Source organism: Anguilla rostrata, chromosome 13 (genome assembly GCF_018555375.3).
Source record: "Anguilla rostrata isolate EN2019 chromosome 13, ASM1855537v3, whole genome shotgun sequence".
NCBI classification, from domain to species: Eukaryota; Metazoa; Chordata; class Actinopteri; order Anguilliformes; family Anguillidae; genus Anguilla; species Anguilla rostrata.
Window position 1 is genome coordinate 16,595,351 of NC_057945.1, and position 16,578 is coordinate 16,611,928.

Here is a 16,578-nt window from a genome sequence, read left to right on the forward strand (position 1 = left end):
CCCGCGTTTATCAGTGCAGCATAACGCTGGATAACTCGGAGCATCTGAAAGACTGAAAGGGGCTGCATTACTAACTAAAAGCACGAGAGGTGGACGCGATCGCCTGCGTGTGGAAAGCAGGAATGGACGGGGAAGTGCAGAAGGCGCACGGCCTCTGACCTCGTCGCGGAAGCCCGCCCGCACAGAGCACGCTTCCGAGAGACCCTTCCGGAATGCTTTCTCTGGCGACCGGCGTAATTGTTCCCCGCGCAATTAGGGCGGAGGGAGGGATGCGGGCAGGAGCGTCTCCCGGCAACAGGCCGGGGGGAGGGTCCTGGACAGCGCAGTCCAGGTGGCCCGGGGGGGGGGGGGGGGCACGACGAGGCACGGAGGAGGACGCGGCGGCACGTGCATGTGTTCTGTAGGTGTTCAGCAGATCACACTGAGGAAGACCTTTACTTTATATTTCAACAGATTCAACTGACCAAGATGAGGGAGGGAGGGAGGGAGGGAGGGAGGGAAGCTGTAGGAGAAGTGCACAGGCAGGGAGAGAGGTGGAGGAGAGGACAGGTGGACTACTGAGGAAAGGACAGATGGGTGAGACGAAGGAAAAGAAGGAAAAGAGGAGAGGTGAGCACTCACTGCTCGGCGCTGATGTACTCGTCCTCGATGGGGTGGCAGAAGACCTTCCCCAGCCGGACTCGGGCCTGGATGTCGCTGAACTGCAGGCCCAGGTTCTCCCCGCTGATGGTGAGCCTGGTCCCGCCCTGCCGCGGCCCCGTCTCAGGAAACAGCTGCAGAGCAGAGAGAGAGAGAGAGAGTCACCTCCAACACCTCAGCCACTGAGCCACTCGCCATTTCCCAAAACTGAAACTCTGCAGTCAGAACACTGACTGCATAGACTAGATAAACCTAACACACACACACATACACATACACATACACATACACACACACACACACACACACACCCACATACACACACACACACACACACACACACACACACAGATACACATACACTCATAGTTATTCAAACATACTCAGGCCACACACACACACACACACACACACACACACACACACAAACACGTTCACTGGAGGCTGGTCCCCAGGCTCATTAATAGGTAGCACACCATCCAATTATTCTATCTTGTTAAATATCGAAAAAAGGCCCCCGTTCAGTGCTTTCACAGGCGCGTGCCCATCACGTGTGTGGGTGCTGGTCACTTGTCCAGCACCCACGCGCAGAATGACCCCCCCCCCCCCCCCCCCCCCCCCCCCCCTCGCTGCTTCAGCGTTCTGCCGGGCGTTCGGGGCGGCGGATGTGTGATGGCGCGGGCAGCGGCTGCGGCGGTAATGAAAGAGCGGTGATTGGGGCTGCAGCTGGCCGTCACTCGGCGGACATGGGCGGGCCCTGATGAAAAGGAACGGCCGGGGCGGCGAAATTACCCCTAATTATGCGCTGATTGTTGTGAGCACGCCGCGCATCAGTCACAATATTTGCTTTGTCGTCCCACACCTGTCGCTTTATGAGGGACAATTCCGCCAGACAAATGGCATTATCGCCGCGGGGCGCTCTGCGCCGCCCCCCACAGGTGAGGGAACGCGGCGGAGACGAGGGCGGGGGGGGAGGGGGGGGGCGCTCTCTGCTGCCCTGCTGAAGGGACATTTTACTGCTCAGAAACAGCAGCAGGGATATCAGTATGGTGGGGGTGTACACACATACAGAACCCCCCCACCCCCCCACCACCACTTTTTGGCTCTGGTACCAGGGCCTTTTCTCTGGGTGTGTGTGTGTGTGTGTGTATGTGTGTTTTGTGTGTATGTGCATATGTGTGTTTTTGTGTGTGTGTGTTGTGTGTGTGTGAATGTGTGTATGTGTTTTGTGTATGTGTGCATATGTGTTTTGTGTGTGTGTTCTGCATGTTTGCATGTGTGTGTGTGTGCGTGTGTATGCGTGCACATGTGTGTGTTTGTGTGTGTGCGTACGCCTGCGTGTTTGCGTGTGTGTGTATACACATATTTGTGTGTCTGTGCATTTGATCTCCACGCTCTAGAGTAAGAACTGCAGCTAAACAATACTAGAGGGAGCAGGACCTGGCAGCTAAAGCATTGGCCTTTCACAGAGAGCCGAACCAATGAGGGCAAAGCAAGCTGGCCTTTAATTGGTTTCAGAGGGGTTCTCAAACGCGACTCGGTGCTCACAGACGGAGAGCGAGCGAGAGCAAGTCGAAGCGCGGAGGCCGAGGCGAGATTAACCTCCACGGCTCTCTGCCTTCCTGTTCTGACTGAAACGCGTCGGTGGTCTTCAGACCGAGAGGAATCTGCAGGAGCCCGTCCAAACAGCCGCTAACGCACCAACCCACGGCTCTCCCTCCACCCATTACCCCGCCCTCCTAACACGCGCCGGGGGCAGCAACTTGAAATACGCGTCCACTCGTTCACTTAACGATCGATTTTCAAATTTACAAATCGTTAGGGTTGCGTTCACTTATTTCAAGGTCACCCAGAACAATTCAACAGGCGTTAGAAAAAGAAAACTGCCAACAAAAAAAGAAGAAAAAAAAGTGTTTTATTGTTGTACATTCCTGGCACGTGCCAGAGCCGCCATGACTAAAAGGCTGTTATACAAATGCCCGTGCCTGAAACAATGCTTTTGCTGAGACGCGTTTTCATAGAAGCAGCTATGCAACATTTGACCTGTAACGATTACCTCAGCACTATTCTCTTCCGTTCCCCTCCCACTGGAGCCAAAATGGCGGCATTAATCAGGACTGTTCTTTGACTAAAGGCCAGCGAGGAGCAGAGAGCTATACTGCTTATCCATCTGTCACCGTCTACCCCTAGCCGCGCCCGGTCTCGACTGCACTCGTAGCTGAGAGAGGGACAGAGGCTGGAGTTCTCGGGTACGATGGGGTCCCAGGGTGTCAGGAAGGAGGGCGGGGTTACCCCTCTCTTCTGGCTTTTTGCTCTCAACCACTTCACTGAAGCTCAGGAAAGGTTCCGGCGCTCACATCAGGACATGCTCACAACAGCGCCGTTTTCTATTTTTCCAACAATTCTTGGAAATATTAACCGAAACGGGATTCGGCAGGTACGGCTACCTGCGCGGCAAGCGGAATGCAGCCGAAGCGGGCGTCCGCACGGCGAACTCGCCTCAGAGCCGGTGATTATTTCACACCCTACAGGGCGAGCGGGCTAGTGCTAACTGGAGGCGAGGTATCTCTTACTCGTAGCCCGTGAGCACCTGCTAGGCCCTCGGGAGGAAACAACATAGCGGGGTAAGCAGAGGAGCTCCAGCCCAGGCGAACCCGCCGCACCCCGGGCAGGGCGCGGCCGGCTGGGGCCCCGCCCCCCGAAGGCTCCGCCGGGCCGGCCGGCCCACCACGCAGCCAAGGCCGGGGCTCGGTCCCGCAGCCTCAGGGCCAGCGCACCATTCCTGAGGAGCGCCTTCGCAGGCTGAGCTCGGAGAACCGCGCGGCCGTCTTTTCCAAACTGCCGTACGCGTTCGAACGCAGCTGCGCCCACGACAACCTCCGCCCCCCCCCACTACCCCCACCGCCCCCCACTACTGCTGCTGCCCCCCACTACCGCCGCTGCCCCCCACTACCCCCACCGCCCCCCACTACCGCCGCCCCACACCCCACGCCCACTACCCCACCCCCACTACCCCACCGCCCCACTACTGCTGCTGCCCCACTACGCCGCTGCCCACTACCGCGCCCCACACGTTCAGGTTTCGCCTAATTCAGGACCGCTGCAGGTTCTACAGATGTTTTACTGACCGAAGCGCCTAACTCACCCGACTGCAGTCCTGATTCAACTCATTTAGCGCCCATCGCCAGGTCCGAGGGTTTTAGCACTTTGAAGAAATTTGGGGTCACCAGCAGAGTTGAGGCCCCCCTCGGGACCGAAGCTGAGCAAGCGTGCGGTAAACCGTCGCCTCTACAATATGGCCTCCCCAGCAGCGTTTCCAGCAGCTGCGCTAGAGCGCACGAAGAGGGCGATTCTTCATGTCACGCGCTGCCTTCTAAAGACGGTGACACAACACTGTGTCATAACTGAATCCATTACACACTCCGCAGCGGAAATGTCAATCCAAGATGAGCTAACTCCTCCATTAGTCACTTAACATCTGGCGACAATGAAAAAAGATGAGGGAGGGAAGAAAGGGAGGGAAGAAAGGGAGGCTGGTCGTAACATTTTCAAGACCTCAAGAGGGGGAGGGGAGAGGGGGGAGGGGGGTGTCTCCCGCTATCCAGTTAAATAAGAGTTAAAATCCCAGTTAAGCGCTCCGCTGCTAATGAAATTATGGGCTAATCGGCGCGTTAATAAAGCCTGCGCGCGGCAGCGGCCTTCGAGAGAGCGAGTGAGAAAGAGAGAGCGAGTGAGAAAGAGGGAGCGAGTGAGAAAGAGCGAGCGAGCAGAAAGGGAGAGAGGCCGCGGCGGAAGGGGGAGGGGCTTCACTCGGGGAGAGCTGCGAGACAGATGGAGGAATATTCGATTAATGGCGGAAGGTGCCGGAACCGCGCGCGGTACAGTAAAAGTCTTTTGACGCGGGCAGAGACGGCCGCGCTGGAGGCCTTCCAACGAGAGCGTCTCTAAAGGTGACAGACGTCCCCTCGCGCGAAGCAGCGGCGCGCGGCGGCCCGATTCCGCTAGCCTACCGCCGGGGCAAGCCAGGAACCGCCGCTCCACACCGTCTGAGCCATCTGCATTTCGGCCGCGCCCTTTTTATTTTAAAAAACTATGCGCGCTGAAATCGTAACGCTGTGGGTCGCGCCACACTGCCACCGCCCAGACAGCAGCCTCTCCCAGCACCGGCCGTAGCGCACCAGCTGCCAAAAGCTTCCCGACACGAGCCGGAATGTTCCCTGTGTCCGGCTTTAGGAGCCAGTCTTCGCATTGGCAAAAAAAACAAGTGACAAATGACAGCTGACACAGAAAGAAGCCATGAAACATAGCAATTATCAACATACTTACAGATTAAAAAGACACTCATTACATACCACAGAGATCACAATGACCCCGTCTGAAATAGATCTATACGTGGCAGCCAGTAATGGGTTTACTTTCAGAAATCTTAAGTAGTGTGTTTAACACCAAATTAACAGCATCTTATAAAACTGAAGCATTCAACAGCCTGCAACAGTGCAACAGCCTGCAACAGTGCAACAGCAGTGTGATAAACGCGTGTAGACCTTCAAGCAGAACGTGTGTGAAGTTACACCGCTATGAAGCTCAAATAAGTGGGCCTTGTCATTATGTTCCCCCAGGAGCTCCAAAGATGTGTTTCTTCCAGACGTGTGTCCGTGAAACAATGAGATGAGGCCAGTTTGGGGCAACAAGAGGGACAGAATTCAAACTCAAAACTGGAAAAGTGACAGCACCTGGACACTGATGTTGACACCCTGTTACAGGCCACCAAAATTTAAATATTTGTGATGCAAGTCTGCCCCGAGCCCACCAAATCTGGACAGCTTCCACACCCGCGATTTACGGCAACAGCGGGTACTACGAGGTGACCATTTCCCAAAACCGAGTCAAGCGTCCCGTGGCTTTGGGTTTAATGTTCCTCGGAATAAATCTCGCTGTTCCTGCTGGCCCGCTGAAAAAGAATGATCCTTCCTACGAGACGCATTGGAAGCGCGTGAAGTGCTGTTGCCTCTCTTCAGCGGCATCTCCGACCGGCTTTCCTCTTTAAAATGGCGTCTCTCCCCCACCCTCTCCACCCCTAGGGCTCCAGTGCTCGTCACACAGCGATAACTGAATACATTACCAAAGGGATTAGGTCTCTCTGCACTGCTGCCCCAATTACCCACTATCTGGAATTCGTCGCTTTAGAAAATGCCCCCTTTATAAAAGACAGGGAGCTGGTTAGAAACCATTCTAGTTCCTCTACCCCGCGCCGAGCTGAATGCTCATATATAAGCAACGCTGTGGAAAATAAATGAAGTGGTTAAGCCACGCATGGGGTTCCACTGTGCCAGAGCCCAGGGGCCATGAGGGAGAGGGGCAGGGCTGGGTGCTGGAGCAGTGTCAGTGTGAGCGCGCTCAGTCCGGGCCCTGATGTGCTCTGACAGCCAGGTGACAGGGCGGAGGAGAGCAGGAACAATGCCCTGGGCCGCCGCCAGCCTCCTCCCAGCGCCACGGCAACCCAGCGCCACGGCAACCCCGCGCAACAGATGGCCTGGACCAACGTCTCTGTCTGTCTGTCTCTCACTCGCTCACTCACACACTCAGATACACACACACACACATACACACACACACTCAATCACATTCAATCACTCACACACACACACACATGCACACACAGACACACGCACACACACACACACTCACACACACTCAATCACATCCAATCACTCACACACACACACACACTCAATCACTCACATACACACACTCTATAACACACACACACACACACACACACACACACACAGATATAAACTAGCACAGACAGACTAACAACTTCATACCAATATAGCCACCCCCCCCCCACCCATTCCCTTCTGTCCCTGTATCCCGCTCCTCCGCAGTGGCTCACCTTGGTGATTTTGGGGTGGGCGCAGAGGCTGTTCCCCGAGGCGGGGTGCATCCAGGTGCTCTCCGGGGGGGCGCACTCCTGCCGCAGCGAGCACTTCTTCTCCTGCACGCACCAGCCGCACTCGAAGCGCGGGTCCGCCTTCAGGCACATGCCGCAGCTGTCCCGCAGCGCGTAGCACTTGTACAGGTGAGCTGGGGGGGAGAGAGAGAGGGGGGGGGGGTGAGTCCACCCAGCGGACGCCTGCTCCTCAGCTCAGCAAAAGGCAAGGGCCGTGAACACAGAGACGGGGGGGAGAGGTCTTACCTCCGCAGAGCTGGGCAAGATAGGATGTGCTCGACAGCGAGAGTCCCGCCACAGGTGCAGCCATGCTAGCTCAGGTTTAGCTGTGCAGTGGTATTTATTTTTATTTGCAATATTGATTTTCGGTTTGTTCAGCCGACCTTTTCATTATCGGTTATATCATTCTTTCAATATTCCAGAGAGTAACACTGATGTCCCACACTTTTTAAAGTTCCATTAATGTATTTGTGTAGCACGTTTTGAGCATATACAGCACAAAGTGATTTACAGATTTTTAAAAAACAACTTTATCTTATTTGAAAAATGTCACATAGCGAAATGCAGGCTTTCTTCCATGGCTTCAGTGACAGGAGCCCAGCATGCGAGATGAAGACCGCTAGCCCAAACATGTGCTGTTTTAGCACAGCGGAGATAAGATGGAAGCGGGATATGTTTGCGAGGAGGGGGGGGGGGGGCGGACCCCCGCGGGGCTGCGAGCGGGATCGACGGGACGGGCGTGCGCGGGACTTCAGAAGAGAACTCGCGTTCCTCGCCAGCCGTGGCCCTCCTCTAATCCTCTCTGTCACGGTGAGGCTTAAGAGTAACCCCACGCTAATTAAACTGAAGTAAATTAATGATGCAATTACGCGAACATTTCCCCGCTACACCAGGGTACATCTCTCTTTTTGCGGGGCTGGCGGAGATGGATGTCTCGGGGACATTTCGGGGGGGGGGGATTGGCGGGAGGGGCCGTGTAGTAGGGGGCGGGGCTCGGGCCCGCAGAGCTAGGCCTCAGGCCTATTCGTAGCCACAGTGCACCATTTTCCAAGTCATATATCACAGACCGGCTTACTGCACTACAGAACAGCTGGTAGTGTAGGCTGCAGGATCAAATCCCAGATGGAGCACTGCTTTTCCACCCTCGAGCATGGCTTAATTGCCTAAATTTCTTCAGTAAATATCAAGCTGTGCAGCAGTATGTAAGAATGTAAGTTGGCCAAGTCACTCTAGATAAGGGTGCTGGCTAAGAAAAATACTACCACTACTCCTGCTAGTCCTACCACTACTAGTGCTAATGCTATTCGTACTGCTACTACTACTGCCACTTCTAGTACTACTGCTAATACTGCTGCTACTATCGCTACTGTTGCTACTGCTAATTCTACTACAACTACAACTACTACTACAACTACTACAAATAATAATAATAATAATAATACTAATAATAATAAAATCATCATCGTATTAATCATATTAGAGGCATAATAGATATAATGCATTGTCTCCACTAAAACAGTGCAGTGCCCATATCATCAGCTCATTAACACAGAGAGCAGTACGCTGCACTGCACATGGTTATTGATTCCAGCCCCAGAGTGGCCTGTCCCTGACCCGCAGGAGCGCCGAACCTAGCACAGCAATTCAGCTCAAACGCCCCCCTCAGGAGCGCCCCTCCCAGGACCGGAGCTCCGCCACCTTCCTGCTACCCCCCCCCCAATGTAGATACCCCCGGGTGGCAAGAGCACCACATCTACATTTGTTACGGGCGACGTGGCGCCCTAGTGAGGATGCGCCGTTTCAACATGGAGCTCTTCAGAGACGTTCCGCTGCACCTCGTTCGGCGGCGTCTGCGGCCCGCGGGCGGCGCGTGGAGGCACCGCGTTCGCCGGTCAGACTCGCGCGGTGGAGCCGCCACGGTCGGTAATTAACTCCACGCGCGGTCGATCCTGCCGCTTCTCCTCTTCAGAAAAGGTCAGCGAGCTTCGCTTTTATAGACACTCAGGAGGCCCTGACCCGGCCTCCTCCGGCGCCAGGGACGCCCTCACTGCCATACGAGCGCCATTAGGAGAACGACACTGCTTCACTGCCATCACACACTGCGGCTTTAGACAAAGTCCTGCTTCATCATCCCCTGGCCACACTCGTATCCTCACGCTACGCGTAAAAACATTCAGGGAGATCCACCGAATAGCCTGCAAAATCTCATTAGGCCAGGATACAACCACAGATTCACATACGCCTTTGTGAAGCCAAGATCATATTCTTACAGCATTCTCCCTTTCCAAAGCACCTGCTATATGCAGTACTACTTATCAGATATTAAGATTGCCGTTCTGTAATGCGATAGCAAGGTTGCCCAATCAGCTTTCAGATCCGTATCCCACTACAGGTGTGGGTGATTAGTAAATATTTTCCAGGAGCCCCATTCGTCTCCACTCTCGCCCTCTGTTACAGTGACGTGCACCCTGAGAGTCTTTAAACGACGACAGGAAATTAACAGCCGATTAATCGACTGACAGGATATGAGGAACACCAGCTGAGAACGCGCTAGGTGGCCTGAGATTCATGGCTCTTACTGGTCATTTCCTCTTTCTCTCCACTCAGACCAGGCTCCAAACTGTAGTCAGATAGTTCCTTGGCACGTTGCCGTGACCACGGTGAGAGCAGGTGAACTCAAGGGGCGGAGTCAGAGGGGTAGCGACGGCAACACCAGATCCCCCTCCCCCATCCCCATCCTTGGGAGCTTCTGACTGGAAGTAAGCAAACCAGTCCCCCACCCCATGAGGCACACTGAAAACAAGCAGGATCTGGGCTTTCAGGACCGGAAATCCTTCATACGTCTTGAGGATGTTCATATGTGTTGAGGTTTGGCAGTAGCAGAGGAAGTGGGGGGGAGGGGTTGTGAGGGGAGTTACCTTGGATGTTGTAGGGGTTGTCGATGACAAAGTTTCCGTTCCACACCACCGACAGGTCCACGGGCAGGTCGCTGATGTCATTGCCCTCGTAGTCATACTAAAACACAAACAGATGCACAGATCCAGTCAAATCAGTGCACGGGTACAGATCTCCCTCAACGCAAGCAAAGCCTGAACGCACTCGCGCAATGCGCAGCTCTGCTTCACGATCACTTCATTTTGTTTTGTGTATTAAGACGTGTGCCCTGCAGAACCCAGCCAACAAACAGCAGAGTTTATTTTCCCTCCAAAGTCAACTGTTGTCAAGGATTCTTTTGAAAGAAGTTTGACACAAACTCCTTTTGGAAAGAAGGCGAGGGAGAAGCTCCTTCTCCGCCCGCGCGCTCGGTGGAACGCCTCACTGGAGGGACGCGTGCGGCTGACCGGTTTGCTAAACAGCGCGCGCTTCGCTGAGCTCTGACTCGGACGACGCCGGACGCCATTAAGCGGCTCCGGTTCTTCGCGCTGGCCGTCTCCCTGCTGTCAGCCGCCGACGCGCTCGCTGCACGAGCGGGATCGCCTCACAGGGCTGCCGGGCCGTCTCTCCAGTCGCAGGCCACGGACCGCGCGCTGCCGCGGGGCGCCCGCCGTCTCTCCCCAAGACTTAAAAGATTTAAACGCCTCGACCCTGTTAGAGAGCAGGTTTTCTTTTTGGAATGTTTTGATCTTCAGAATTCTAAGTTAAGTGTGACAGAACTCCTTTGCTTTCAATTACCAGCAGTGATCGTTAAATCAGCATTAGAATGTTCAGTTAACAACGTTCTAATCACACATTTGCGATCCTACACCTTGAAGGGTTAAATTATGGTGTGTCGTTGCGTGGGGACTACATGGAGTGGTCCTATACGAACGATGCATGGGTAAGTCCTGGGAGGATGGGTCGTCAGGCTGAGTGAATCACTTGATGGGTTCAATGGCTTGTCATCAAACATTACGCTCATATACACCGTCTGCACGTACTCAACAATAAGTCACTTCAGTACCTTCAACAAGGCACCACTTTCTGCTTATATTTATTTGACAAATACATAAAAGTATGAACAAATGAATAACACTCAGTAGAAACATTTCTTGCTGTGTATTCCGAGCGCAGTCTCTACAGCCTCCTTCACATGCTATTTATGACCTACTTTAAAGGGAAGTGAAGTCTTTTTCCAGTCAGAAAGTTTCTTAAACATGTCAGGAAGTTTTTAAAGAGCCGGTGGCTGTTCTGTAGGTTTTCTGGTGGAGTCCCCCGTCTCAGCTTACTCTTTTTTTTCCTGAAGAGACACGCGCTCTCTTCCGACTCCCCGCAACACCTGATGCACGCGTCTCCCGGGAACGGGGGGGGGGCGACCCGGAGCTCGCAAGGACTAGCGGACCACAACCGAGCCGGTTTGCACAAACCAATCACATCCAAGGCCTCGCGGAGCTGGAAGGCTTTGACGATAAGGAGACGCACCCGTGTGTTGGCAGACCTGGTCATTTTTCCATTAGCAAGAGAACGTAGCCGCCGCGTCCTCTGCTTCCCTGCTCTTCATGAGGGTCGAGGTCACAGTAAGGAGGCTCAATCAACATGGTGTTTGGGGGGGGGAGACACTCTCTTCACAAATAAGAGGTGACCTCCGTCCCTCTATCACATACACACACAACACACACGAGGGGTGCAAAAAAATAGAAGAAGCATTTTTTCCCTACAGAGGTTACCGTTGATAAGGAATGATGAGGTGTGAAGCGACACACAACCTGACACACAAACACAAACACTCAAACGCACATGAGCGCACAAGCTCTCACACAAGTACGCGAACACGCACGCATGCACGCACAGGCAACAAGAGCTCAACAGACAAGCCCGGAGAGAAATTTCACTCTGATGAACATGTTGACCAGTTTCCTAACTAATCGATGACCGATGAAACCTCAAACTGGCGCTGCGAAAGGACCGACCTGCACTGTCCCAGCCCGGCAGGAACTCGTCAGCCCCGCTCCAGCTCTTTCAGCTGCCCGCCATTTCGCCGTCCTCGGGCCTAACGTCACCCGGCCTTCTTCTACAGGCATCGTGTGCTTCGCGGGAACCTCTGCCCGGGCCAGCCTGCGAGGCTTCTACTGTGCACTTACTGAACACGCTGGGCTCATTCATACAGCCCAACGCTGCTGAAGAACCTTTCAGCGGCTCCCTACCTTTTAACACCTTTTTCTCTGGGAAAGACGCGGAGGAGGAGAAAAAAACAAGCATTGTGACAGGGCGGCTCGAGGGTGCAAGAAAACAAGGGAAATGCGTCTTAAGAGAAATCTGCTCATCTGAAGGAGCACTCCACTTCAATATGAGTTTATACAAGGCAGAGAGAGAGAGAGAAAATGCAAAGGGGGGAAAGGGAGAGAGAGCGAAAGACAGAGATGGAGAGAGAGACAGAGCGAGAGAGAGAGAGAGAGAGAGAGAGAGAGAGAGAGAGAGAGAGAGAGAGAGAGAGATGGCTGGTAAATCCGAATTACCGAGTGGAGGCCATTAATTTACACATGAAATAAGTGGCAGAATTTAGCCGTGAAGAGCAATGCTGAAGAGTAAGTGAAATTGGCATTTTCAATTTGTTCTCTGACATGTCTCATTTGGCCCCTCCCGTCTCCTCCCCCCCACACAGCCGGAGCTGTCCTAACATTTATTAGCAGCCTGGACCGAGTCCCTGGAGAACGCCCCCCCCCCAAAAGCCTTCAACCCCTTCAGCACCGGGGGGGGGGCATCTCCACAACATTCACACTAATACAAGCAGGTCACTTCTGTGCAGACATTCTCCTGCATGCAGACAGAATCAAGCTTGCAGACATTTTCCTACATGCCAATATGAGCAGGAAAGAGCACACAAGCCCATACAGATGCACATACACACATTCCCATAAATCCACATACATGTTTACATACATGCCCAAACACACAGACAGTGCAAGCACATAGAACATGCGCAAACACAGACACACACATTCACAAAAGAGAAAGGCACACATATAAACGCACGCACATACACATTGCCGCACACGCAAACACACACACACACTTCTCTCGTCCTTCATTTCCTCTTGCGAACCTCCATCTCCATGCGTCACCATTGCTCTAATACATCTCCCGCAGCGTAATCAAATGTGTTCTGCTTCCTGATGCGCGTGCTCTCCCTCCCACCCCCCCCCCCCCCCCACCCCCACGACCGCAGAGACCACCCAGCACACCAGGGAACTGCAGCTCACCCTGCAGCAGGCCAGAAGAGGGGGGGGGGTGGAGGGGTCAGCCAGTCCCAGTCAGACTAGAGGTCTGCAGCCTCAGGGAGCCCCCCCGTCCCCCCCTATCCCCCCGCCCTGCTCCAACACAAACGCCACGCGCGTTTCCCTGTGCCACGCCCACGTGGGCAGCTCTGTCCCCGCTGCGTCAGGCCCTCTCCTCCGGACCAGCCGAGCCGCAGATCCTGGCCACAGACCCTGGCTGAGCGCGGTTGTTTACACCCGCAGCCTTACGCCGCGACCCCGCCGGTCAGCCCAACGCGGCGGCTGATTAAACTTTAAAGCGGGCGGCCCGGCGGCTGGGCCCGCGAGGGGGCCGCTGGTGTGGGGAACCTGTGTTTTCTCAACACGCAAAAACTCGCTCATGGTTTATTCACACGCTTGTTACATGGCAGCAATACCATGTGGTGGGGGGGGGGGGGGGGTTGGGCTGACACTGGAGAAGTAGCGCTCCCTCTCCAACTGAACACCTATGACACATTCTGCGCCAGGCAGCTCCCGCGTCCCTCCAGAACCTTCTGTTGCCGTGGAAATAGAGGCCTGAACGCAGGATCTGGGTGACGGCACGGCGGAGATGTCAGGCTTTAAGCCTAATTCCACATTCAATATTCATACACGAGTAACACAATCAAAAACTATTGCATTATTTAAATTAATTAAAACCCTTCTGAAGGTAAGAGAGAGGAGGAGTATTTTTTCAAGACTATAAATAAAATATTTGAAACCAGTCAGAGAAACAAAAAAGTCCATTTCCTGATTAGGTGGGAGTACCCACCCACAACACAGACACACACACACACACACACACACACCTCCAGATGGTTCAGTCTAAGCTCGAACAAAGATGAACAATAGCACACTGCTGTCTTAATGCCAAATCCCTTTTTACTCTCTAATAGGAATTATTTTCTGAATTCAGCCTGAATTTGTGTGCTGGAAAAATAAATTCTGATGAATAGCTCGTTAATTCAGGCAATGTGTTAGATGCATTTGCATCGCTAAAATATTCAGTGCACAGTTTAAGTCCGACTGTGTGTGTGTGTGTGTGTGGGTGTGTACGCACATAAAAGGTATCCTTTAGATTAAATAATGGACAACAGCAATTAGCAGTGATCTTTCCAATAACAGAAAAAGCAAGTTCAAGACAGACTGAATTGCCAGCAGTAGAATGTAGTATCTTCTGCTCTCCACTGCGCCCACACTGAACCCCACTCCACTGCTGGGCGTTCCTGGTGTTGAATTTGCCGTTTCTGCGGTTCTTGGAAAGCTCCCGGCGCTAACTGCCAGTGGTATGATATCCAGCGGCGACGCGCCGGACGGTCTGCCGAGCGCCGCCGGCGACGGAGGTTACCCGCGCCGCGGCACGGCACCCGGGCGACGGCGGGGCCGATCGCCTCCAGAGCGCGGAGACGACGCCGGCCCCCGCGCAAATTAGCGGCGGGAAGGCACGGAGAGAGAGAGAGAGAGAGAGAGAGAGAGAGCCCTCCCGAGAGACGACGTAAATAAACAAATAACCCGGAGCCTGGAAAGGATTAATTAAACATGGGGAAGGGGAGAGTGTTCCAGATCTCCTGCTCCTGCTCGCTCTGACAGCGCCATAGATCAAGGGAGAGAGTGGGGGCGGTGGGGGGGGGGAGGGGGGGGGGTGCAGGAGCGCTATCGCGGCGGAGAAGATGCAGAACCTCTCCAGCCGAAAAGTGCCGACGCTACAAAACGAGCCAGCTGCCATTCCGGAGGAGAGCGAGAGGGTGGGGGGGGGGGGAGGGAGCGCCTTCTGCGCGGGTCACACCGAGACAATTAGTCATTCTGAAGGTGTACCTGAGCGAACGGCCCCAAAAATAAACCCCTCGCCAGAGGGCTCGGCTTCCCCGCGCGGCGAGCCTCCCTCTCCCCCGCGCTCCCATTGGCTGTTCAAAGGGCGGGGCCGCGTTGCGGCCAGCGTCGTCCCCCGCTTCTTTTGCCTCCTCCGAGCGCCCGTTACCTCTCGCCACGGCAACGTCTTTCGGGTCCTCAGAGCCTTCTGAGGCGACGCCCGGGCGGCCCTGTCCACGTGGGCCCAGTCTAAACGCTCAAACGCTCAAACGTGTCCGCATGGGCGCCGCATTGGCCCGCTCACAGAGACCAGCGCTGCCCGCGCAGGCCACAGCCTCTCACAGAACTACAGAACCAGATCATACCTCGCGGTTACGCAACGCGCTGTGATTTTGGGATTTACGACCCCCACAGACACTCACGCCAGCTGTAAACAAAGCCGGTGACCTTCGCGGTCTGTGTATCCTTTGTGGTCTGTGTGTGTGTGGCTGCGCTGAGAGAAAGCTCGATGCGAACACAGCGGAATGCTGTTAGTGTTTGCGCAACCGCAGCTGGAGCTCCTGGCCCAGTCTCTGCGTGGGACACTGCGCCATGACACAGCACGTCTGCGCAGGGCTCTCCATTTCAGCTTTCAGCGACGTTAAGAGGGAACAGGAGGGACCAGCAAGATGATAACAGACTGACCTGTTGACAAACTTATAATCATACATGCACACAAACACACACACACACACACACGTATACACACACACACACACAAACACACACACACCACACACACACACACACACACACACACACGTATACCACACACACACACACACACACACACACACACACACACACACGTATACACACACACACACACACACACACACACACACACACACACGTATACACACACACACACACACACACACACACGTATACACACACACAGAACCCAGAAGCAGGATCAGGAGCTGCCCAGTAATCCTACACGGGATTAATGCGGGTGGTCGGACGGGATGGAATCTGCGTCTGGTCACAATGTGTTGCATTATGGCATTATGGGAGGGGACTCAGCGGGATTCCATCAGGACTCCATTACTGCAGCACGCTGAGGGATTATCAGCGGCCATTTAGTGATGAAAAAATAAATATCAAAAAAAAAACTGCTCGCCTGCACAAACTGAGCTAAAGAAAACCCGCTCCCCGCTCCCCGCTGCAGGATAACATTTTGAGAGGGAGAGAGGGGGGGAGGCGACGTGACCAGGAGCAAGCGCGCCTCCCTTCTCCCTAACTCCTCCTGACAACTTGTCGTCTTTTAAGTTTGCACATGATCCAGCTAATTAGAGTGAGAACCACGGGGGAAATTTACATAAACCTGACGCCAGGTCTTTCCTTTTTACGGCCGAACCGGGGAGGAGGGGGGGGGGGGGGCGAGCGCAGAGGCTGCCATATGCTGATAGGCCGGTCGCAATTAATCCTTATTTAGCCGGGACAGCGCGTGGGAGCGGAGCACCGCATCTCCTGCCCAGCGCAGGGGCCCGTGGGCGGGGGGCGCTAGACAAACTGGGGAGGGAGGGGAGGTAAAGGTAGACGAGGGGAGAGAGGGATGGAGGAGGTGGAGGGTAAGGCCCTCCCCTGCTCCTCTCCTCTCCTCTCATGTGAAGGCGGTAAACGCAAGCCTGAACACCGGTGCGGTCCGAGATGGGCGAGGGTTCTGTGGCGGGGAGCGGTGTTTCAGGGGAGAGAGAGACTGCTGCTGGACGAGACGCGTGTTTAACTCTAATTAAGCTGGTCTGCACCGCTGTCAGGCAGTCTGCAGCGGAAATGCTGGTGTTACTTCCTTAATGGGCACTGATGGTTTTTTTAAAGTTCTGTAAGGAAACCATCAGTCCCTGTTAGTCCAAAGTGGCTCTCTCTGACTGTTCAGGGGACTTGTGTGGTGAGGTGAGACTTGTGGCAGAAGATTCTAGAAATCTG

At 54.3% G+C, this 16,578-nt stretch overlaps 1 protein-coding gene across 2 annotated transcripts in view; it reads right to left on the reverse strand.

The window, feature by feature from the left end:
* LOC135238318 (plexin-A1-like) overlaps positions 1 to 16,578 on the reverse strand; it is a 231,062-nt gene that overhangs the window by 47,073 nt on the left and 167,411 nt on the right. Inside the window, exons 11-13 of one of the 2 annotated variants that reach the window (XM_064306102.1) lie at positions 9,511 to 9,607; positions 6,536 to 6,726; positions 622 to 773 (exon numbers count right to left, since the gene is read on the reverse strand). In XM_064306102.1, coding sequence (XP_064162172.1) covers positions 622 to 773; positions 6,536 to 6,726; positions 9,511 to 9,607 — 440 coding nt within the window. Of the gene's footprint in view, positions 1 to 602; positions 774 to 6,535; positions 6,727 to 9,510; positions 9,608 to 16,578 lie in introns of those variants that run through there. The other variant, XM_064306101.1, reaches the window with a different exon arrangement.